The 23,454-nt window shown below is 46.0% G+C and overlaps 1 protein-coding gene across 1 annotated transcript; it reads left to right on the forward strand.

Moving 5' to 3' along the window:
- Nucleotides 1–11,968: 11,968 nt before the first annotated feature.
- On the forward strand, nucleotides 11,969–17,198 carry ZNF835 (zinc finger protein 835). Its single transcript, XM_032612583.1, is given in 4 exon segments — nucleotides 11,969–12,128; nucleotides 13,028–13,119; nucleotides 15,052–16,581; nucleotides 16,584–17,198. Coding segments are annotated over 2 exon segments (1,545 nt in total). The 5' UTR covers nucleotides 11,969–12,128; nucleotides 13,028–13,119; nucleotides 15,052–15,093; the 3' UTR covers nucleotides 16,641–17,198.
- The last annotated feature ends 6,256 nt before the right edge of the window (nucleotides 17,199–23,454 follow it).

A 23,454-nucleotide genomic window follows, 5' to 3' on the forward strand; every position in this document is an offset into this window, starting at 1 on the left:
TGGGGAACTAAGATCCCACAAGCCGCGGGGTGAAGCAAAAAAAAAAAAAAAAAAAAGAAAAAGAGAGGAAAATACTTCAGAAGAAAACAGTGGGGAAGAAACTTAAACTAGCCCATCAGAAAGAAGAATATTGAACTGCCATTCAATAGATGAAAAAATACACAAACTCGTTAGCAATCAGGAAAATGCAAAAGAAAAACATAATGAGATACAACTACAGCCAACACCAAACCATGCTTACTGCCAAGTTTTGGAATGGGAAATAGATGGAAATACTCATTCACTACTGCTGGGGGTGTAAATCGGTCGACTGTGGCAATAAAATTGGCAGTATCTACTAAAGGTTAATGCACACAAATTTATGACAAAGCATTTCCACTCCTACATGTGTATTTAGGGGTAATGCATGGACTTGAGCACCCAGACACGTACAAGAATATTTATAGCAGCGTCAAACCAGAAGCCACACAAGTGTCCATTAACACCAAAATATGAGAAAAATTTAACCAAAAACAAACGCAATGAGAAAAAGAAAAGAAAAAAAAAAAAGTCACCTTGAGATAAAATTTCATTGTAAAAAGATGGACCTAAATGATGACCAAATTACACCTACATGCAACAACATAGTTAAATCTCACAAATGTGTTGAACGAGATATCCAGAAACATATAGTGTACGAAGCCACGTATATGAAGTCCAACAGCAGCTAAAACAAAATTATAGTGTTAGACACCAGTATTGTACTCATGTCTAGGGGGAAGCAAGAGGGTAGTGAGGAAAGGAATCAAGAAAAAGTCTTTGAACATAAGAAAGTGTATGATTTTACTAGACAAGGGTACGGTTATATGTAAAATATTATTCGTTGCATTGTAAAATCTTGTCCTGTGTACTTTTTCTACATGCGTTATTTTTCACACACAAACATTTTTTTAATTAAAAAAAAAAAAAAAAAAAAAGCCTGTTTACTTTCCTACGATTCAAGGGCGCCATCTAGCGACCTCACAGGCACTTCATGAACTCAAAAGCATTCCCTAAAATCGAAACAAAATAACCGAGATACTTTTGTTACTTCGTATTTTTAAGGGTTTTTTAATATGACTTTTTCCCCGAATTATGATAATCGTGCACACGGCCTTGGAAGTCTGTAGGGCTTTGGATATACAGCGCAATGTTCTGTGGGATTCCTGCAGCCCTGGCGTGGACGTGGCTTGGGGATGGAGTGTAAGGCTGGGTTTCACATCCCCACATCATCTCGGACGGTGCCTACCGGCAGCGTGAAATATGCACACCGTGCCCAGCAGCCCTGACTGTCAGCGAGGTCCTCGGAGCATCTGCCCCCGACAGATGAGAACGCTGGGCTCAGAGACGGGAGGGTTCCTGGATGTCTGGTCCGGAGCCCCTGTTTCCCACATCAGCCCCCCATCCTGCCCCCGAACAGCCAAGGAAAGGTAAACTGGGCCACCTCCAGTAATACCTGCTACACACCTGCTTTTTCTGTCCTCAGACATCGACCCTCTCATCTTCATTGTCACTGGATTCCTGTTTCCCTGATAAAAGTAGCAACAAGAAGAGAATATTTTAATAATTTCATAGGAAATCAGGAAGAGTTGTTATCTTTTCTCTTTGGATCTTTTCAATTCCCAGTGAGAAATATACACCAGCAGAAATCCAGAAACTTAGCTCCATTCTTTGTGCCATCGTCCTAAGAGTTTACATTCTGATGGGGGAACATGCAGTAATGAAATAAGCAGACAAGAGAAGCATCAGGTTTGTGATGGAAACAAGGCAGAGGTATGCACGGAGGGCCTCTGGAGATGACAGTCAGAGTGGACTTCCCTGAGGAGGTGACCTCTGGCCAGAACCCTGAATGGAGACAGGAAAGAACCACATAAGGACTCAGGGGAGGAGGGGCGGGAGTAACAGCAGGTGCAGAGGTCCTGAGGTTGGTTCTTTGAAGAGGCAGAGAAGCCGGTGTGGCTGGAGCCCAGTAACCAAGGGGGAGATAAAGTCAGCAGGGCCTGGCCGGCCACAGAAGAATTTGAGTTTTATTCTGAGCAAAGAAGCCCCTGTGGGGTTTAATCTGACTTGTACCTTAACTTCATTTCCTCCAAACATTTCTTCTGTCTGCTGAGTGGAGACTTGAATGGGACTGAAGGGGAGTGGAGCGGACAGGAGACAAGGGAAGGGGGTATTGGGGATTCAGGTGAGACACCTGAATGAGACACCTGGATGGGGTAATGGGGAAGGTGGAAAACATCAAGAACATTGACCCCTTCTAATCCTGCCTCAGACGTCTGTGCAGGGAGATTACAAATAGTGTAAAGAGAACTTGGTCTGTGGGACTTCGGGCAGCAGCAGCCACCCCGGGAATCATGGAGTTGGGGTCCCTGGGGAGATGTCTGCTGGGAAGTTCACCTCAAACCTCTCACCCCAGTTGCAGGGGAAGGGTTAGGAATTCCTAACACGAGCTGCAGGGGAGGGGATGGACCTAACTGCCCCCCCACCCCCCGCAACAAATCACTGTGTGTGTTCTTTCTCTCAATTCCTGAATTCCTTTCTCTAAGTCGAGCTTCCTCCTGCAGGTTACCATGGCAACAAGGACATTCCATCCTCTTAAAGATGTCTTTGATACACGTGTATGATATTCTGGAAAATGTGAAATTATAGAGATGACAACCATATTGGTTGTTGACAGGGGTTGGGGAAGAGACAGGAAGTGACTATAAAAGGGGGAAATGAGGGGCGATTTGGGGGTGGTGGAGTCATTCTGCATCCTGATTTTAGTGGTGCTGGTGGTATTGAATCTATGTGTGTGTTAATACTCATAGAACAATACAGCAAATAAAGTCAACATTTTTAGAAAGTGTTGTTTCAATACTGGCAGCCATTAAAAAAATATGTTGCAGAAAAAATCTTAATGACAAAAAAAAATAGTTCTTGGTATGTGTAGTTAAGTGAAAAAAAAAGCAAGATTACCAAATGCTATACACTGTATAATCTCTTTTTTTTTTAACATCTTTATTGGAGTATAATTGCTTTACAATGGTGTGTTAGTTTCTGCTATATAACAAAGTGAATCAGCTATACATGTACATACCCCTATATATCCTCCCTCTTGCGTCTCCCTCCCACCCTCCCTATCCCATCCCTCTAGGTGGTCACAAAGCACCGAGCTGATCTCCCTGTGCTATGCAGCTTCTTCCCACTAGCTATCTATTTTACATTTGGTAGTGTATATATAGGTCCATGCCACTCTCTCACTTCGTCCCAGCTTACCCTTCCCCCTCCCCATGTCCTCAAGTCCATTCTCTACTCCTGCGTCTTTATTCCTGTCTTGCCCCTAGGTTGTTCATAACCATTCTTTTTTCTTTTTAGATTCCATATATATGTGTTAGCATACGGTATCTCTTTTTCTCTTTCTGACTTACTTCACTCTGTATGACAGACTCTAGGTCCATCCACCTCACTACAAAAAAACTCAATTTCATTTCTTTTTATGGCTTAGTAATATTCCATTGTATATATGTGCCACATCTTCTTTATCCAGTCATCTGTCGATGGACACTTGGGTTGCTTCCATGTCCTGGCTATTGTAAATAGAGCTGCAATGAACATTGTGGTACATGACTCATTTTGAATTATGCTTTTCTCAGGGTATATGCCCAGTAGTGGGATTGCTGGGTCATATGGTAGTTCTATTATTAGTTTTTTAAGGAACCTCCATACTGTTCTCCATAGTGGCTGTATCAATTTACATTCCCACCAACAGTGCAAGAGTGTTCCCTTTTCTCCACACCCTCTCCAGCATTTATTGTTCATAGATTTTTGATGATGGCCATTCTGACCAGTGTGAGGTGACACCTCATTTTACTTTTGATTTGCATTTCTCTAATGATTAGTGATGTTGAGCATCCTTTCCTGTATTTGTTGGCAATCTGTATATCTTCTTTGGAGAAATGTCTATTTAGGTCTTCTGCCCATTTTTGTATTGGGTTGTTTGTTTTTTTGATATTGAGCTGCATGAGCTGCTTGTATATTTTGGAGGTTAATCCTTTGTCAGTTGCTTCGTTTACAAATATTTTCTCCCATTCTGAGGGTTGTCTTTTGGTCTTGTTTATGGTTTCCTTTGCTGTGCAAAAGCTTTTAAGTTTCATTAGGTCCCATTTGTTTATTTTTGTTTTTATCTCCATTTCTCTAGGAGGTGGGTCAAAAAGGATCTTGCTGTGATTTATGTCATAGAGTGTTCTGTCTATGTTTTCCTCTAAGAGTTTTATAGTGTCTGGCCTTACATTTAGGTCTTTAAACCATTTTGAGTTTACTTTTGTGTATGGTGTTAGGGAGTGTTCTAATTTCATTCTTTTACATGTCACTGTCCAGTTTTCCCAGCACCACTTATTGAAGAGGTTGTCTTTTCTCCATTGTATATTCTTGCCTCCTTTATCAAAAATAAGGTGACCATATGTGTGTGGGTTTATCTCTGGGCTTTCTATCCTGTTCCATTGATCTATGTTTCTGTTTTTGTGCCAGTACCATACTTTCTTGATTACTGTAGCTTTCTAGTATAGTCTGAAGTCTGGGATCCTTATTCCTCCAGCTCCATTTTTCTTTCTTAAGATTGCTTTGGCTATTCAGGGTCTTTTGTGTTTCCATACAAATTGTGAATTTTTTTGTTCTAGTTCTGTGAAAACTGCCATTGGTAGTTTGATAGGGATTGCGTTGAATCTGTAGATTGCTTTGGGTAGTAGAGTCATTTTCACAGTGTTGATTCTTCCAGTCCAGGAACATGGTATATCTCTCCATCTGTTTGTATCATCTGCAATTTCTTTCATCAGTGTCTTATAGTTTTCTGCATACAGATCTTCTGTCTCCTTAGGTAGGTTTATTCCTAGGTATTTTATTCTTTTTGTTGCAATGGTAAATGTGAGTGTTTCCTTTATTTCTCTTTCAGATTTTTCATCATTAGTGTATAGGAATGCAAGATATTTCTATGCATTAATTTTGTATCATGCTACTTTACCAAATTCATTGATTAGCTCTAGTAGTTTTCTGGTAGCATCTTTAGGATTCTCTATGTATAGTATCATGTCATCTGCAAACAGTGACATCTTTACTTCTTCTTTTCCAATTTGTATTCCTTTTATTTCTTTTTCTTCTCTGATTGCTGTGGCTAAAACTTCCAAAACTATGTTGGATAATAGTCGTGAGAGTGGACAACCTTGTCTTTTTCCTGATCTTAGTGGAAACGGTTTCAGTTTTTCACCATTGAGGACGATGTTAGCTGTGGGTTTGTCATATATGGCCTTTATTATGCTGAGGTAACTTCCCTCTATACCTACTTTCTGGAGGGTTTTTATCATAAATGGGTGTTGAACTTTGTCAAAAGCTTTTTCTGCATCTATTGAGATAATCATATGGTTTTTATTTTTCAATTTGTTAATAAGGTGTATCACATTGATTGATTTGCGTATATTGAAGAATTCTTGCACTCCTGGGATAAACCCCACTTGATCATGGTGTATTATCCTTTTAATGTGCTGTTGGATTCTGTTTGCTAGTATTTTGTTGAGGATTTTTGCATCTATGTTCATCAGTGATATTAGCTTGTAGTTTTCTTTCTTTATGATATCTTTGTCTGGTTTTCGTATCAGGGTGATAGTGGCCTTGTAGAATGAGTTTGGGAGTGTTCCTCCCTCTGCTATATTTTGGAAGAGTTTGAGAAGGATAGGTGTTAGCTCTTCTCTAAATGTTTGATAGAATTCACCTGTGAAGCCATCTGGTCCTGGGCTTTCGTTTGCTGGAAGATTTCTAATGACAGTCTCAACTTCAGTGCTTGTGATTGATCTGTTTATATTTTTTATTTCTTCCTGATTGAGTCTCGGAAGGTTGTGCTTTTCTAAGAATTTATCCATTTCTTCCAGTTTGTCCATTTTATTGGCATATAGTTGCTTGTAGTAATCTCTCATGATCCTTTGTATTTCTGCAGTGTCAGTTGTTACTTCTCCTTTTTCATTTCTAATTCTGTTGATTTGAGTCTTCTCCCTTTTTTTCTTGATGAATCTGGCTAATGGTTTATCAATTTTCTTTATCTTCTCAAAGAACCAGCTTTTAGTTTTATTGAGCTTTACTATTGCTTTCTTCATTTCTTATTCATTTATTTCTGATCTGATCTTTATGATTTCCTTCCTTCTAACTTTGGAGTTTTTTTGTTCTTCTTTCTCTAATTGCTTTAGGTGTAAGGTTAGGTTGTTTATTTGAGTTGTTTCTTGAGGTAGGATTACATTGCTATAAACTTCCCTTTTAGAACTGCTTTTGCTGCATCCCATAGTATCACCTATTTTTAAAACAGAAAAACCAGATGTTGACAGCAACGTCCTTCATCCCAGAGAGAATGTGGAAAGCACATAAATGGTCTTCAGTTGAGGATTCACTAAATAAATGTAAGGTGTAATTTAGGTACTTGCCATCTTTGGACTTCTTTTACCAGTAAGGGATAGAGAGATTCAAGCCATACTTGGGAATACATTTTAGCATGATAATAATTATGCGTGAAAGGGGTTGACCCTGAAAGAAGATGTCTGGAAACAACATCCCTTAAGGAGTAGTTGAAAGATCTTTGCATCTATTTTTTATAGAGGAGGAGTGTGTGCAATTCCACTAGTGTGTGTGACCCCAGACTATATCTGATCGCTTGTATTTATGTGTGTGTGTGTTATAGATTACCCAAAAAGTGAAGCTAATTTTCCACCCTTTCTTGCATCCACCTGTCTTGCAACATTTCCATTTTCCCACTCCTTGAATCTGGACTCTACCTGTAGTTTGCTTTGGCCAATAGAATGCTGTGAACATGGAAATGCATCCACGTGGAGCCTGGGACTCAAGTGGTGTTGCAGACTCTGCTCACACTCTTGGAACCCCACCCAGCTGCCATGTGGACAGGCTCGGGCTAGCCTGTTGGAGCAGAAATGAGCCATCGCAGGTGAGGCCACCTTAAATAAGCCAGTCCCCAGTCAGCCCGTAGCTGACCAGTGATGCATGAGTGAGCCCAGAAGGACCAGAAGAACTGCTCAGCTGAACCCAGCCCACGGCTAACGAACTAAACCACAGCTGTTGTTTAGAGCCTCTGTATTAGTTGCTAGGGCTGCTGTAACAAAGTACCATGAACTGGGGGGGCTTAGGAAAGAGAAATGTATTGCCTCACCGTTCTGGAGGATGGAATTCTGAAACCACGATATCAGCAAGGTTGGTTCTTTCTGAGGGTCTTGTGGGAAGATCAGTTCTAGGCTTCTCTCCTTCCCTTGTGGATGGCCTGTGTCGCTTTACATCATCTTCCTTCTATGCCTGCCTGGCTCTGTATCCAAATTTCCCCTTTTTATAAGGACATCAGTCCTATGGGATTAGGACCCACCCTAATGACCTAATTTTAACTTGGTTTCCTCTGTAAAGTCCCTACCCCCAAATAACATTCTGAGATACTGAGGGTTAGGACTTCAAAATATCATTGGCGGGAGGGGATGGGAGGGAGACACAATTCAGCTCATAACAGGTAAATATAACTTTATAAAGAAAACGATTTTAAAAATCACATTTATCACTTATATGTGGAATCTTTTAAAAAAAAATGACACAAATGGGAATTTCCCAGTGGTCCAGTGGTTAGGACTCAGCACTTTCACTGCTGGGGCCCACGTTCAATCCCTGGTCGGGGGACTAAGATCCCACAAGCCGCATGGTGGCACAGCCAAAAAAAAAAAAAAAAAAAATCACCACAAATGAACTTATTTACAAAACAGGAACAGACTCACAGACATAGAAAACAAACTTATGGTTACCAAAGGGGAAAGGGGAGGAAGGGATAAATTAGGAATTTGGGATTAGCAGATACAAACTACTATGTATAAAATAGACAAACAACAAGGTCCTACTGTATGGCACAGGGAACTATATTCAATAAATTGTAATAAACTATAATGGAAAAGAATCTGAAAAAGAATATATATATTCAGTTTTATATATACATATGCAAATATATTTATATATAAATATATGTATATAAAACTGAATCACACCAGAAACTAACACAAACTTGTAAATCAACTATACTTCAATAAAAAATAAAAACAAAAATATTTAAAGGAAAAGAACCTTGAGCTGTTTCCATTGTCCATTCTTTGAGGAAAATGTCCCCTCTCATGATTTCAGCAAGGGCGGACAAGTATCCATAAACCCTGAAGAGTGAAGATACTATTGAGTTGGCCAAAAAGTTGGTTCGGTTTTAAGTAAAAATAAAAGACACATTTTCCCCACGAACTTTACTGAAGAATATATTCATTAACTGAACAAACTTTTTGGCCAACTCAATTTATATCACTGTAGTAAAATCACCACTATTTTTCATTCAAGAAAAAATATTTTTTCTTGGTATAAATTGAGCTATTTCTGCTTTTCTTTGGTAAAATCATACTTGGTGTTGTTGTCTATCCAAAATGAGGCTAATGTTAGTTAAAAACCACCATGGACTTCTGCTTCTGGCCAAGTTGGAGTAAGAGGAACCAGATTTTCCCTCCCTTATGAAACAACCATAAAAGGGGCAAAACATAAAACATAGTGCTTTTTAAGACAGTGCACATCAGGCTACAAAGGCCAGTGGGACATGAGAAATGAATGAAGGGAGCCCTACCATTTCCCTGGCTTACTATCTTAAGAGCGTTTCTAGGTCACGGTGCAGGGGGAGGAATCCAGGCAGAGCCCTGTAGACCCCCTGAGTTGAAGAGATGGAGCTGAGAATCCAGGAAAACCAACGTGGCCTGAGTTCCTAGGAAAGGGTACTGAAGCGAATAGGGCCACCCGGAGATCTGCAGAGGGTCCCCCTTGAGCGCTTAGCAGAACCAAGGTTCAAGGCCAGGGAAAGAACTTCCCAAAAGGGTTAAGGAAACAGTGTTCAGTACTCACACCAGGCAGGCACACGTAGTATCATAAATGCAGACTATTCCAGCTTTCTTTTTCTTTTTGGCCGCGCGGCATGGCATGCGGGATCTTAGTCCCACCACCAAGGATCAAACCCCGGGGCCCCAGCAGTGAAAGCGCTGAGTCCTAACCACTGGACAGCCAGGAAATTCCCTCTTCCAGCTTTAAAAGATATAAAGCACAGCAGCGATTGCCTCGCACATTCAGGAAGTGTTCTTAGCATGGCCCACAAGAACCTGAATTACCCGGCCTACACTTCAGCCTCATCTCTGGGCCCTGCCTCTGTCTCAGTCAGTTTATTGCCAATAAACTGCTATGTAACAAATCGACCCTCCACTCAGTGGCTTGCTCCTGGCTTACTCCTGTTGAAGCCCGGAACCACCGTATGAGAAGTTCTACTACTCTCGGTCCACTGTGCTGTGAGGAGGCCCAAGCGAGCCACATGGAGGTGTCTGGCCAGTCCCAACACCCACTGCATGGAGAAGAGCCAGGCCCCAGATGTATGGACCAACTGAGCCAACCCAGCCATCCCTGGCTCCCTGGCCACCCCGATAAAGTCCCACTGTGGGGCAGAGATGAAGCCCTCCCTCTGTGCCCTGCTTGAATTGCTACTAGTAGAACGTTTTTTCCTAATAACCACAGAATAATGAAATGAGCATAATAAAATGTTTTTCTTCATAATACTTCCACATCATATACTTGAATAGAAAGGTCCTTTCCTGTATTTGAGTAATCCCTGCCTTTTTTAAAAAAAGGGGGGGGGGAAAGCTTTTTAGTTAAAAAAAACCCAAAAAACCTTCAGCCTTCTGAGCTCCCTACATGGTTTATGAGGAAAGTGTAAGAGGCATTTTTTATTTTTATTTTAAAAATAAATAATTAATTAATTTTTGGCTGCGCTGGGTCTTCGTTGCTGTGCACGGGCTTTCTCTAGTTGTGGTGAGTGGGGACTGCTCTTCATTGCGGTGCGTGGGCTTCATCACGGTGGCTTCTCTTGCTGCGGAGCCCGGGCTCTAGGCGCGTGGGCTTCAGTAGTTATGGCACGTGGGCTCAGTAGTTGTGGCTCACGGGCTCTAGAGCACAGGCTCAGTAGTTGTGACACATGGGCTTAGTTACTCCACGGCACATGGGATCTTCCCAGACCAGGGCTCGAACCTGTGTCCCCTGCAGTGGCAGGCAGATTCTTAACCACTGCGCCCCCAGGGAAGTTCCTTGATGTTTTTTAACTATTCAAATGTAAAACTAAACCAGAAAAAAAATTTAAAACCTTGGTGGCTTAAACCAAAAATCCTTTCTTCTCATGCTTACAGGTCTGTGGATTGGCTGGGAGGCTCTGCTCCATGAGTCCCAGGCTTGGAGGGGCAGTGGGCGTGTTCTTACCATGCAAGGCCAGAAGCTTCCAGAAGGATGAGAGGAAATCCACAATGCCTCTGGACATCTACACATAAAACAAAAACTTGAAAGGTAAAGAAAGCATGTTTCCAGTAGAGTGAGGGAATGGGGGGAGGGGTAAAATAGGGGTATAGGATTAAGATACAAATTACTATGTATAAAATAAGTTACAAAGACATATTGTACAACATAGGGAATATAACCAGTATTTTATAATAACTATTAATGGTGTATAACCTTTAAAAATTTGAATCATTATGCTGTACACCTGAAACTCATATAATATTTACATCAACTATACCTCAATTAAAAACAATAAAAAGCAGGTGTCATGGTTTAATGGGCAGCCTTGGGAGTATGTAAAATAATATAGTATCTCACAATCTGTAGCATGTTGATTCTGGTGACATACATACGTCTTCCCATTGTATATTCACACGTTTCTCTGCTTTCCCAACTGTCTAAAAATGAGCTTGTGCCCATTTCTCTAATGGCCGAAGGAAGGATTTATGAAGGCTAATCCTATGAAGGGAATAATTTAGGAAGCCTAACTCTATGGAGAAGCACTTTACAAAAACAGCAGGCCAGGGCTTCCCTGGTGGCGCAGTGGTTGAGAGTCCGCCTGCCGATGCAGGGGACACGGGTTCGTGCCCCGGTCTGGGAGGATCCCGCATGCCGCGGAGCGGCTGGGCCCGTGTGCCATGGCCGCTGAGCCTGCACGTCCGGAGCCTGTGCTCCGCAACGGGAGAGGCCACAGCAGTGAGAGGCCCGCGTACCGAAAAAAAAACAAAAAAGAAAACCAGCAGGCCAATAGTGACTCTTATGTCGAGTTCTGTACTATAATCGTTTGCCCACGTCAATGGATTTGTCACCTTTTTCCCTCTGGTCTAGAATTACATCATATCTCTGAGACAAATGATTTCCATGGTTTAAGGGTGAACTGTGGGTTGCAAACTCCAGCTCAAGCCCTTTCTGTGCTGTGTGGCCTGGGGTGACTCACTTAGCCTCTCTGATCCTAAGGGTCTTTTTTACCCTCACCTGTGGACTCCGCCCCCTCCTTGAGGAAGAAGAGTCCCGCCCCCATATTACTGGCCCCGCCCACCAGGGCGCCCAGGTCGTGGTGAGCGGAGCTCGGGTAGACACGCCCAAGCCCCGCCCCCAGCCGCCCTGCCCTCCTTGGGCTCCCGGAGCCTCTGAGATTCGTCATCCCACTGGGTGCAGTCGCACGTCCTTCTGGGAGTTGTAGTTTCCGTACACCGGCGCTGCGGGCCTGAATCAATGTGCAGGCGCAGCGCGGCACCTTCTGGGAGTTGTAGTTCTTGACGGACCCGAGCGAGCCGCAACTCTCCCAGTGCGCACGCGCAGTCCGGGCCGGCCTGGCGCTTGGGCTAGTTTGTGGTGGCTGATACCTTGACCTGTGTGGCCCGCACGTCCGCGCCACCGCCGGACGAAGGGTCACCGGGGCTCCGCGTGGGCCGGATAGGCCAGAGACCGTGGAGAAACTGACCCAAACCCGCCAGCCTCGGCGGGAGCCGCCCAAGGCCTTCAGAGATGGTCCCAGAGGCGAGGGCGCCGCGGTGCGCATGCGCGATTGTGTGTACATTTGTCCCCTGTGTGTCTGTGTGACGGTATGATCCCGACTCCAGCGGCGTGTTCCTGTGCGTGTGAGGCCTGCCCTGCGTGCCACTCCAGAACTTTGTGGCGGTGCGAGCGTGTAGCTATGTGTGTCACTGTGCGTGTAGGCCCGCCTGTCCCATCTGTGCATGAGACTTCATGTGAGTCCGTCCCCAAGTGTCACCACATGTTTGCACGTGCCTGACCCTAGCGGCCTGTGCCTGTGAATTTGAGCATTTGGGGACCTCTGCCTATCTGTGACTTTGGGTATGTGTGGAACTTGTTCTCCTAGGTGGGTGTGAGGTGTATAATTCCACACTTCCTGGCTGTGCAACTGCGTAGGGTGGCTGGGTGGGTGTGCCTGCCAGCATGGAGCTGGATGGTCAGGGTGTGCCTGAGTGGAGGGCTGTGCACAGGATATTGATGAGAGACACTGCGAGGGTGGGGGTGCTGCGTGTGTGTGTGTGTGTGTGTGTGTCTGTTTGCGCGAGGGGGAGACCCTGCAAACCTGCGGCTCTGGACATGTGCGGAGCTCTGCCCACCGCATGACTCTGTGTGTGACTAGGGGTGCCACTGTGGGTGGTGACCCAGGCCAGGCCTGCCCGTTGAGCAGGGCGGCATGTGTGACTTTGTTGTGTGTGTACCCATGTGTGCATGGGCAGGCGTGACCGCAGACGTGCTTGGAGTTGAGTGGGTGTGCGAGACTGCCTGCCTCCTTGTGTATGGGAAGGACTGTGCCACAGCATATGGGTGACTGTGTAAGGGCATCTGAGGGCCAAGGCAGGGGATGGTATAACAGCCCCCCCCGCCCCGTGTGGTTGCATGCAACTCCATGTGTGTGTCTGTGTGTGATGTGACATGTGTCTGCCTCTGAGCATGTCTCCGTCTCCCTTTTGGTTGCTTGCTTGGGCACCTGACTGGCCCAGGTGTACCCCACCCTGAATCCACTTACCTTCCCCACGTGCACACAGAGGAAACACCCTGCGTTCTTGCTTCACCCACCCACCTGCGCCTGCCCCAGCATCTTCCTTCAGGGGTCCCTGTTTCTTTTTTCTCACAGATGCTGGCTGGACCCACTGAGGCACGTGTGGCCACGGCAGGAGCCACAGCCTGAGTGACATGGACAGGACCCGATGCTCCCAAACCCACGAGGTGGGTACCACTGCCTGCTCTGGGGACCCAGTCAGGCCCCACTCAAGCCTGAGGGCTGCCTGTGGGAGTGGCACCAGAACTGGGACTGGCCCCATTTGGCTCCCACCAGCAAAGTTCTCACCTCTGCACAAAGACCCTGCATGGTCTGGCCCTCACCCTGCCATATCTAATCTCCCCTGCTCTCCGCCTAATTCACTCTTCTCCAGCGCCCCCCAACCCTGCCCAGCCCCCTGCTGTTCCTCCATCACCTCCATCATGGTCCTGCCTTAGGACCTTTGCACTTGCTGGGCTCACGGCCCAGAATGCTCGCTCCATAACTTCCTCCAAGTCTTGGCTCATTGAGCCCTGCACTGGGGGACAAGCATTCCAGGTAGGTGGAACAGCCAGTGCAAAGGCCCTGTGGCAGGAGCATGCCTGGAGTGTTTGTGGAACAGGGAAGAGGCCTCTGGCTGGAGCAGGGCAAGCCCAGAGCAGGTGAGAGTGTTGTAGAGGCTGAGGTCAGGGAGATGCTGTGCGGGCCATGGAGAGGAGTGTGGCATTTATGGAGCCATTAGTGATTTTTTAAAAAGTATTTATTTGGCTGCTCAGGGTCTTAGTTGCGACATGTGGGATCTTTAGTTGTGGCATGTGGGATCTTAGTTCCCCAACCAGGGATCAAATCTGGGCCTCCTGCATTGGGATCTTGGTGTCTTAACCACTGGACCACCAGGGAAGTCCTGCCATTAGTGATTTTTAATTGGGAGAGAGAGGAAGAGGAAAAGCTCTGGAGCTGGGCAGCCCAGGTGTGGGTCCTGGTATTGCCACTTCTGGGAGCCTCACTGAGGAATAAAAGAGCTTAAAGGGTGATGGGCACATAGGTGTGTGTTCAACAGGTGCTGGTTATTTTGGCCACTATAATAATACACCCAAGTTGGCTTCAGAGTGGCCGGGACCAGTGCCTCTTAGATGTTCCTGTGCCCACAAACCACCCGGGGCTCTTATCAGAAGGCAGATTCCAAGTTACCAGGCCTGGGGAGAGGCCTGAGCTCTGCACTTGTCCCGGGCAGTGCTGATGCTACTGGGCCTTGGGCTAGGATGGAGCGGTTTTGATTTCAGAGTGGAAATCAGGATCTCTGTGTTGACGGCTGTCACGCTCTGTGTGCTAGTTAAGATGAAATGTCTCCTCCTGGTCCGGACACGTGGCCCGCCCGCCCGTGAAAACTTTCACTGGCTTCCTGTACCTGCTGTGCGTGTTCTGTGTGCCATACACACCTGCTCGTCGCCACCTGTAGCTTGTCTTTGCTGGGGTTGGGGTGGGGAGCACCAGGGGGATGAGGGGAGCTCAGAGCCTGTTGAGGGAGGCTCAGGCTCAGCCTGTGAGTGTGACTTTGCACACAGCAGGGAGCAAGCTGGAAGCTGGTTGCTACTGGTGGGAGACAGACACTGGGCCTCTGGACCCACGTGAGCAGGGTCTTTCAGGGAGGGGTGTGCTGCTGTGATACCAGGAGAAACTCATCACCCCTAGGATGGCCCCCACTTGGCCCACCCACCCCAGGGGGCTGAACCCAAAGCAGGTCACTGACTGCTCTCCACACGTGCACATAGTCACAGGCACCAGGGATTAGGACTTCAGTACATCTTTTGCATGGACGCAATTGAACCCATAACAGCAGGGTTTAGAAACATTTTTGGTTGTCACACCTGGGGGCATCCAGTGAGTAGAGGTCAGGGACGCTGCTCACCATCCTACAAGGCACAGGATGGTCCCGCAACAAAGCATGATGTGACCCAGACTGTCAGTAGACAGACCCTGCACTGATCCTTTTCCAGCCCGGGACAGGTGACAAACCTGTTTGGTTTTTTGTTGTCATTCTTTTTTTCTTTCTTTCCTTCTTTTCTCCTCTTCCTTCCCTCCCTTCCCTCCCTCCCTCCCTCTCTTTCGTTCTCATCCAGTAACGATGATGTGAAATCGAGGCAGCAGCTCACAAAGCCGGGATGGAAGGACTCTTGACGGTTGCCGTCCAGCAAGACTCTGAGTTGGAAGAAACCCCGAAACACGAAGGTCATTTCAGGGATGGCCGGGAGAACCAGGAAAGTTGTTTGAAGCAGGAGGTCCACGAGGAAGACCCCACTGAGGACTGCGTCCCAGAGCATGATGAATGCACCAGAACCCCCAGGACCAGATCGAGCCCCACAACTACCCAGGCTGACTGCAGGCCCCAGAGGCGCGGTGCACCAAGAAAGAACCCAAACCAGAAGAACACAGACGCCAGCGCAGAGGAGGAGGAGGAACGAGGTGGTGGCACCAGAAAGCCGTGGAAGTGTCAGGACTGCGGAAAGGCCTTCAGCTACTGCTCGGCCTTCACCCTGCACCAAAGAACCCACACGGGGGAGAAGCCGTTCTCCTGCCCTGACTGCAGCAAGGCCTTTAGCCAGAGCGTGCACCTGATGCTGCACCGGCGGACACACTCAGGCGAGCGGCCCTACACATGCGGTGAGTGCGGCAAGGCCTTTAGCCAGGGCTCCTACCTGGCGGCGCACCGGCGCACACACACGGGTCAGCGGCCACACAGCTGTGCGGACTGTGGCAAGGCTTTCATGCGCCCCACGCACCTGGCGCAGCACCGGCGTGTGCACACAGGCGAGCGGCCCTTCGCGTGTGGCCAGTGTGCCAAGGCCTTTCGTAACCGCTCCTCCCTGCTGGAGCACCAGCGCATCCACACGGGCGAGAAGCCATTCGTGTGTGCACAGTGCGACAAGGCCTTCCGCTTCTCCTCGGCGCTCATCCGCCACCAGCGCACGCACACTGCCGAGCGGCCCTACGCCTGTGGCCAGTGTGCCAAGGCCTTCACGCAGATCACGCACCTGGCGCAGCACCGTCGCGTGCACACCGGCGAGAAGCCCTACACGTGCCCCGAGTGCGGTGCGCCCTTCAGCCAGAGCGCCTCGCTGGCCGAGCACCGGCGCATCCACACGGGCGAGAAGCCGTACACGTGCGCACAGTGCGGCAAGGCCTTCACGCAGGTGTCGCACCTGAGCCAGCACCGGCGCGTGCACACTGGAGAGCGGCCCTACGCCTGCCGGGACTGCGGCCGCGCCTTCAGCAACCGCTCGCACCTGGTGCAGCACCACCTCGTGCACACGGGGGTGCGGCCCTACAAGTGCCTGGAGTGCGGTGCCACCTGCAGCCACGTGTCCTCCCTAATTGAGCACCAGAAGGTCCACACCGGAGAGAAGCCCTACCGGTGCAGGGACTGCGGCCGTGCCTTCAGCCAGGGCTCGTCGCTGACGCTGCACCGGCGCACACACACCGGCGAGCGGCCCTACGCGTGCCCCGAGTGCGGCAAGGCCTTCAGTAACCGCTCCTACCTTATCCAGCACCACATCGTGCACACTGGGGAGAAGCCGTACGAGTGCAGCGGCTGCGGCAAGGCCTTCGGCTTCTCCTCTGCCCTCATTCGACACCAGAGGACACACGCTGACAAGAAGGTGGGGGAAACCTTTGCCCAGTTGCCACACCTGACTCAACACCTGAGCTCTGACTGGGAGGAGGAGCCTGTTGACGGTGGTGGTCCTGCAGAAACCGTGGTGGACCAGCCCAAGAATGAGGGCTGAGGGCTGCCAGGGCCTCCTATAGGCAGGCACCCCGCTGAGCCTTTTATACCTTGTGCTCGGGCTCTCAGCAGTAGCGGGTAGATAGTCTACCATCCCCATGTTGCCGATGAGGAAACCAAGGCTCTGGGAGGCTCCGTGGGGTGCCCAAGATCACACAGGAAGGATGTCACAGGGTCAGGACTGGACCTCGCATCTACCAGACTCACCTCCACCACCTCCCTGGTTCAAAATTCTAATTGTGACCCATGAAAGTAGACCTGAAGATATATCTGTGGGTCTCTGGTCGGCCTTTTGATCATTTTATGACTGAGTAGACATTTGGTCCACACATTTAAATAAATAAAAGGTTCAGTTCCTTTGGTGCAGTTGGCATGGTAACAGGGAGCAGGGTCTTAAGAATAAATGTGGGGACTTTCTGGTGGTGCAGTGGTTAAGAATCCGCCTGCCAATGTAGGGGACATGGGTTCGAGCCCTGGTCCAGGAAGACCCCACATGCCGCAGAGCAACTAAGCCCATGCACCACAGCTACTGAGCCTGCACTCTAGAGCCCGTGAGCCACAACTACTGAAGCCTGTGCACCTAGAGCCCGTGCTCTGCAACAAGAGAAGCCACCCCAATGAGAAGCCCACGCACCACAACGAAGAGTAGCCCCTGCTCGCCGCAAGTAGAGAAAGCCTGCACGCGGCAATGAAGACCCCACGCGGCCATAAGTAAATAAATAAATAAATTTATAAAAGAATAAATGTGGATCCCTAGGACTGAAACAGTGCTTCCAAAATTAGAGAAAAATGAGCAGAGAACTCCAGGGCAGGGAAAGTTGTTTTAGAAGGAAGCACCTCTCCCCTGACAGACCTGTGGAGGGTGATTTTTAGAGTGGACCCCAGTCTTTTTTTCAGTATGAGGAAACACCTCCCATTTCCAGATGTTTTCCCCCAACTCAAAGTCCTGACTTTCATGGTTGTCTCTGTTAGCTCTTGCCAAGTAACAAGTCGCCCAGAATGTCCATTTAGTGTTTCCCATGCAGGGTGGTTCTGGAAGTCTGGACCAGTTTCATTCGATGTTGGGAAGGGGAGGGCCCACCATACCAGCCCCTTTCTCAGACCTCTGGGAGTGTGGGAGCGCATAAGCACCAGCGATTGGCCACAGAGTGGAGGCGGGACTGAAATCAGAGCTGATCCTCAGTGGCTGTCCACACCTTGGATTTACATTACTGCCACCACCTTTGTAAACTCAGTGCCTGCAGGACAGCCAAGTGGACTGCAGGTGTTCCCACAGTTGGGATAGTCTGGCATTAGCAGCTGTGTGGCCGGCCTGGAGTCTGGGCTGCTTCCGCTGCAGTCCCGATACCTGACTAGTGGATCAGTGCCTACAAATCTGTGCTTGTAGTTTTGTGAACACAGCACCTGAGGGACATCTGGGCTGATTTCTTGCCTTCCCACAGTGGAGGCAGGGCCGAGGGCAGTGCCAACAACAATGTACTTTGTGAGCGCACATGACAGGTGACAAGTGACACCACAGCATGCTGTCTGATGGGCAGCTCCAATTGAGGAATACTCACTGACTCCTCTCCCATCCCACCCCCCTCACACCACAGCTTAGAAATGGGTCTGGGGGCCTCTACTCCAACAACTAGAGAGCATGTCCCTACTCCAACAGGGCAGTGAAAACCACAGAGCAAAGAGGAGGCCCCACTCCCTATCCAGGGCAGGCTCTGGTCACCGCAACACCAGTCACAACCCCTATCAAGCAGAAAATGGCCAGCACACACTGAGGAAAGGCGCAGCAGGCATCCATACTAAAAGCAGCCCTCGCACCAAACGTACTAAAACCACGCAGGCTACACAAGGACATTCCATATAAAAATAGCCCTTGGGAGTTCCCTGGTGGTCTAGTGGTTAGGATTTGGTGCTTTCATTGCCATGGCCCACGTTCAGTCCCTGGTCAGAGAACTGAGATCCCACAAGACATGCAGCATGTTTAGCCAACATAAAAACAAACAAACAAACAAAAAAGCCCTCTAAGACCACAGTAGATAACTGTTCCTCCTAAACCCATAGGGTAAGAGAAATATAAGTAAAATGAAGAAGTAGAGGCATCACTCCAGATTAAAAGATCAAGAGAATTCCCCTGAAAGAACAAACAATGAAACAGACCTCCTCAGTCTAATAGACACTGAATTTTAAAAAGGAGATAATGAAAATACTGAAGGAATTAAGAAGAGATATTGATAGAAATGCAGATTACTGTAAAAAGAAACTAGAAGCTATAAAAGGAACCAAGAAAAATTTAAAAATTCATTTGGTGAGATGAAAGCTGAGCTAAAGACAATAAATAGCAGATTGAATATGGAAAAGAATGAATAAGTGATCTGGAAGATAGAATAATGGAAATCTCCCAATCAGAACAGCAGACAGAAAGCCAAATGAAGGAAAAAAAAAGAAGAAAGCAATATAAGAGACCTATGGGATAATATAAAGCATGCCAATATATGCAAAATAGGGATACCAGAAGGAGAAGAAATAGAAAAGGGGATTGAAAATGTATTTGAAGAAATTATGGCTGAAAATTTTCCAAACCTAAAGAAGGAAACAGATATCCAGGTACAGGAAGCACAGAGGGTCCCAAACAAGATGAACCCAAACAGACCTATACCAAGACATATCATAATTAAAATGGCAAAAGTTAAAGAGGGGATTCTAAAGGCAGCAAAAGAAAAACAAAGTTAATTACAAGGGAACCCCCATAAGGCTATCAGGTAATTTCTCTACAGAAACATTGCAGGTTAGAAGGGAGTGGCAAGATACATTCAAAGTCCTGAAAGGGAAAAATCTGCAACCTAGGATACTCTACCCAGCAAGATTATTTAGAAGAAGAATAGAATAGAAGAAGAGATAAAGAAATTCTCAGATAAGCAAAAAGTAAAAGAATACAGCAATAGTAAAACCTAGCCCAAAGGAAATACTGAAAGGCCTTCTCTAAATAGAAAAGCAGCAAGACTCTATAGGAAAGAGAAAATCACAACTGGAAAGTAAATCACTTAAATAAGCCAGTGCACAGATTTTTCAAAAATCAAAAAAAATTTCTGCAAAATTTTCTGTGAAAGTGCTGATAACCACAATGAATGGCAGAAGGATAAACATGCAGATGTAAAAGAGGACGTCAAAATCATACAATGTGGGGGAGGAGAGTAAGAAAATGTAGTGGGTTTATTTTTTTTCAGAATGTGTTTCAGCTTATATGACTACCAGTCCAAGCAAGTAGATATAGGAAGAGGTTAACATACTTGAAAAACAGGGTAACCACAGATCAAAAAACATACAATAGATTCACGAAAACCAAAAAGAAGAGAACACAAGCATAATACAAAAGAAAATAATCAAACCACAAAAGGAAAAACGAAAAGGAACAAGAAGAAATACAAAATCAATGGGAAAACAAGGCTTAAAATGGCAATAAGTACATATCTATCAACAATTACCTTAAATGACAATGGACTAAATGCTCCAATAAAAAGACATAGAGTGGCAGGTTGGATTTAAAAAAAAAACAAAAAAGCCTACAATATACTGCCTACAAGAGACCCACTTTGGGGCAAAGGACCCACATAGATTGAAAGTGAGGGGATGGAAAAAGATATTTCATGCAAATGGAAATGACAAGAAAGCAGGGGTCACAATACTCATATCAAACAAAACAGAGGCTATAAACAGGAAAGATAAGGACACTATATAACGATAAAAGAAGAGGATATTACACTCGTCAACATATATGCACCAATATAGGAGCACCCAAATGCATGAAATAAATACTAACAGACATAAAGGGGGAAATCAATGGGACTACAACACCCCACTCACATCAATGGACAGATCTTCCAGACAGAAAATCAATAAGGCAACAGAGATCCTAAATGATACAATAGAACAGTTAGACTTAATTGATATTTTCAGGACATTACATCCAAAAAAAAACCCAGAATACACATTCTTTTCAAGTGCACATGGAAAATTCTCTAAGATTGATTACATACTAGGGCATAAAACAAGCCTCAACAAATTTAAGAGTATAGAAATTATTTCAAGCATCTTTTCTGACCACAAGAGCATGAAACTAGAAATCAACCACAGGAAAGAAAAATGAGAAAAACAACAATTACATGGAAAATAAACAACATGCTACTAAAAAACCAATAGATCAAGGAGGAAATCAAAGAGGAAATTTAAAAATACCTTGAGGGCTTCCCTGGTGGCGCAGTGGTTGAGAGTCCGCCTGCCGATGCAGGGGACACGGGTTCGTGCCCCGGTCCAGGAAGATCCCACATGCCGCGGAGCAGCTGGGCCCATAAGCCATGGCCGCTGAGCCTGAGCGTCCTGAGCCTGTGCTCCGCAACGGGAGAGGCCACAACAGTGAGAGGCCTGCGTACCGCAAAAAAAAAAAAAAAAAAAAAAAAAAAAAAAAAATCTATGGGAAGCAGCAAAAGCAGTTCTTAGAGGGAAGTTCATAGTGATACAGGCCTTCTTCAAGAAATAGGAAAAATCTCAAACAAACTAACCTACCACCTGAAAGAATTAGAAAAAGAAGAATAAACAAAATCTAAAGTCAGCAGAAGGAATGAAATAATAAAGATCAGAGAGGAAATAAATAAAATGGAGATTTTTAAAAGCAATAGAAAAAAATCAATAAAACAAAGAGTTGGTTCTTTGAAAGGGTAAAAAAAATTGACAAACCTTCGGTCAGGCTCACCAAGAAGAAAAGAGAGAGGACCCAAATAAACAAAATAAGAAATGAAAGAGGAGAAATAGCAACTGATACCACAGAAATGCAATTTAAAAAAAAAGAGAATACGAACAATTATACGCCAACAAATTGGACAACCTAGAAGAAATGGACAAGTTTTTAGAAACATACAGTGCACCAAAACTGAATCAAAAAGAAATAGATAATTTGAACAGACCAATCACTAGAAATAAAATAGAATCTGTAATTTAAAAAAATAAGACTTCCTACAAACAAAAGTCCAGGACCAGATGGCTTCACAGGTGAATTCTACCAAACATACAAAGAAGAATTTATATACTAATCCTTCTCAAACTCTTCCAAAAGATTGAAGAGGAGGGAACACTCCCAAAGACATTCTATGAAGCCAGCATCACCCGGATACCAAAACCAGACAAAGACACCACCAAAAAAAGAAAATTACAGTCCAATATCTTTGATGAATGTAGATGGGAAAATTCTCAACAAAATATTAGCAAACTGAATCCAACAACACATAAAAAAGGTTGTACACCACAACCAAGTTGGATTCATCCCAGGGTCACAAGGATGGTTCAACATACACAAAGCAATCAATGTGATACACCACATCAACAAAAGAAAAGAAAAAAACCACATGATCATCTCAATAGATGCAGAAAAGGTATTTGATAAAATTCAACATCCAGTCATGATAAAAAGTTATGAAAGTGGGTATAGAGGGAACATATCTCAACATAATAAAAGCTGTTTATGACAAACCCACAGGCAAGATAATACTCGATGAAAAGCTGAAAGCCTTCCTTCTAAAATCTGGAATCTAACACAACATTGTAAATCAAGTATACTTCAATAAAATAAATTAAAAATAAAAAAGCTCTGAACGACTCTGATAAGACCAGCCCTGAACATGTAAATGAATAAAAGCATCAGCTAACTCAGATAATGATGAACGTTATGAAGGGGATTTTAAAAGGTATGGGGAAGTCATTCTGCATTTTACATGAGTTAATCTGAATTTTATGCTAACTAAAATAGCCTGTTTGTGGCCTGTCAAACATGTATTGTACATCTGCTTTAATTATTGAAGAAAAGGGCACACTGACCAGAAGTAAAGAATGTGTTAAAAAGAAAGGTTAAATGCCTCCCTTCCTGGGATGCCAATGCTGGTCCTCCCTCAATAAGACTCCCTTCCCAGGTGCCAAGGCCATACTGACTCTCTGTATACTCGCTGTATACGCGCTGGTCTGTTTTTGTTAGTTTGGTTTTCGTTTTGAAACCTTGAAGAAATGTACCTCTGACTTATTTAATGTTCTTTGCTCTGACAGTATATAACACTGTGCTGAAAACCATGCTTCTCTGGAGAAATTTCTCAGAAAAATCTGGGAGGCTGTCTTCTGGACTATAGTCCTCAGTTTGGCGCAAATAAAACTCTTTTCTATTTTTATTATATATTTATTGATTATTTTCATTGACAAGGGGTTGGTGGCATTTGCGGGGCTGCGCAGCTCTCTCCCAGGAGATGAGAGGCTAATGACAAAAAGGAGCCAGCCTAGGGGAAAGTTTGGGGGAAGACTTTTCATTCCTGCTGGTCCCTGAAGCCTGGCATTTGGAGGATGGGTGTGGGAGATGGGGGAGGCCCCTGTATCAGCAGAGGGGACCCACCTGAGGTGAAAGGTGGGATGCAGACCGGACACACGAAGACACGCTGTGCTCACACACACCCCATCACAATCACATTCTGGACCCTGCCCTTCCCCCACCGCACATCCCCCAGTTCTGTTGGGGGACAACCGGGAGAAACGAACTCCAAGGACCACACCACCTGCCCCGCCCGGAGACATCATCAACGTCCCCCGCGGCCCCGCCCCTCGCCATAAGCCCCGCCCCGGCTTGCAACTGCTCCTGCGCGCTCCAAGCCGGGAGCGACTCCCAGAAGCCCTTGGGGCGCTGTCCTATCTAGCGGCGCGGCCTGTACTTCCGGCC

This window comes from Phocoena sinus, chromosome 19 (assembly GCF_008692025.1).
Source record: "Phocoena sinus isolate mPhoSin1 chromosome 19, mPhoSin1.pri, whole genome shotgun sequence".
In the NCBI taxonomy this organism is placed as follows: domain Eukaryota; kingdom Metazoa; phylum Chordata; class Mammalia; order Artiodactyla; family Phocoenidae; genus Phocoena; species Phocoena sinus.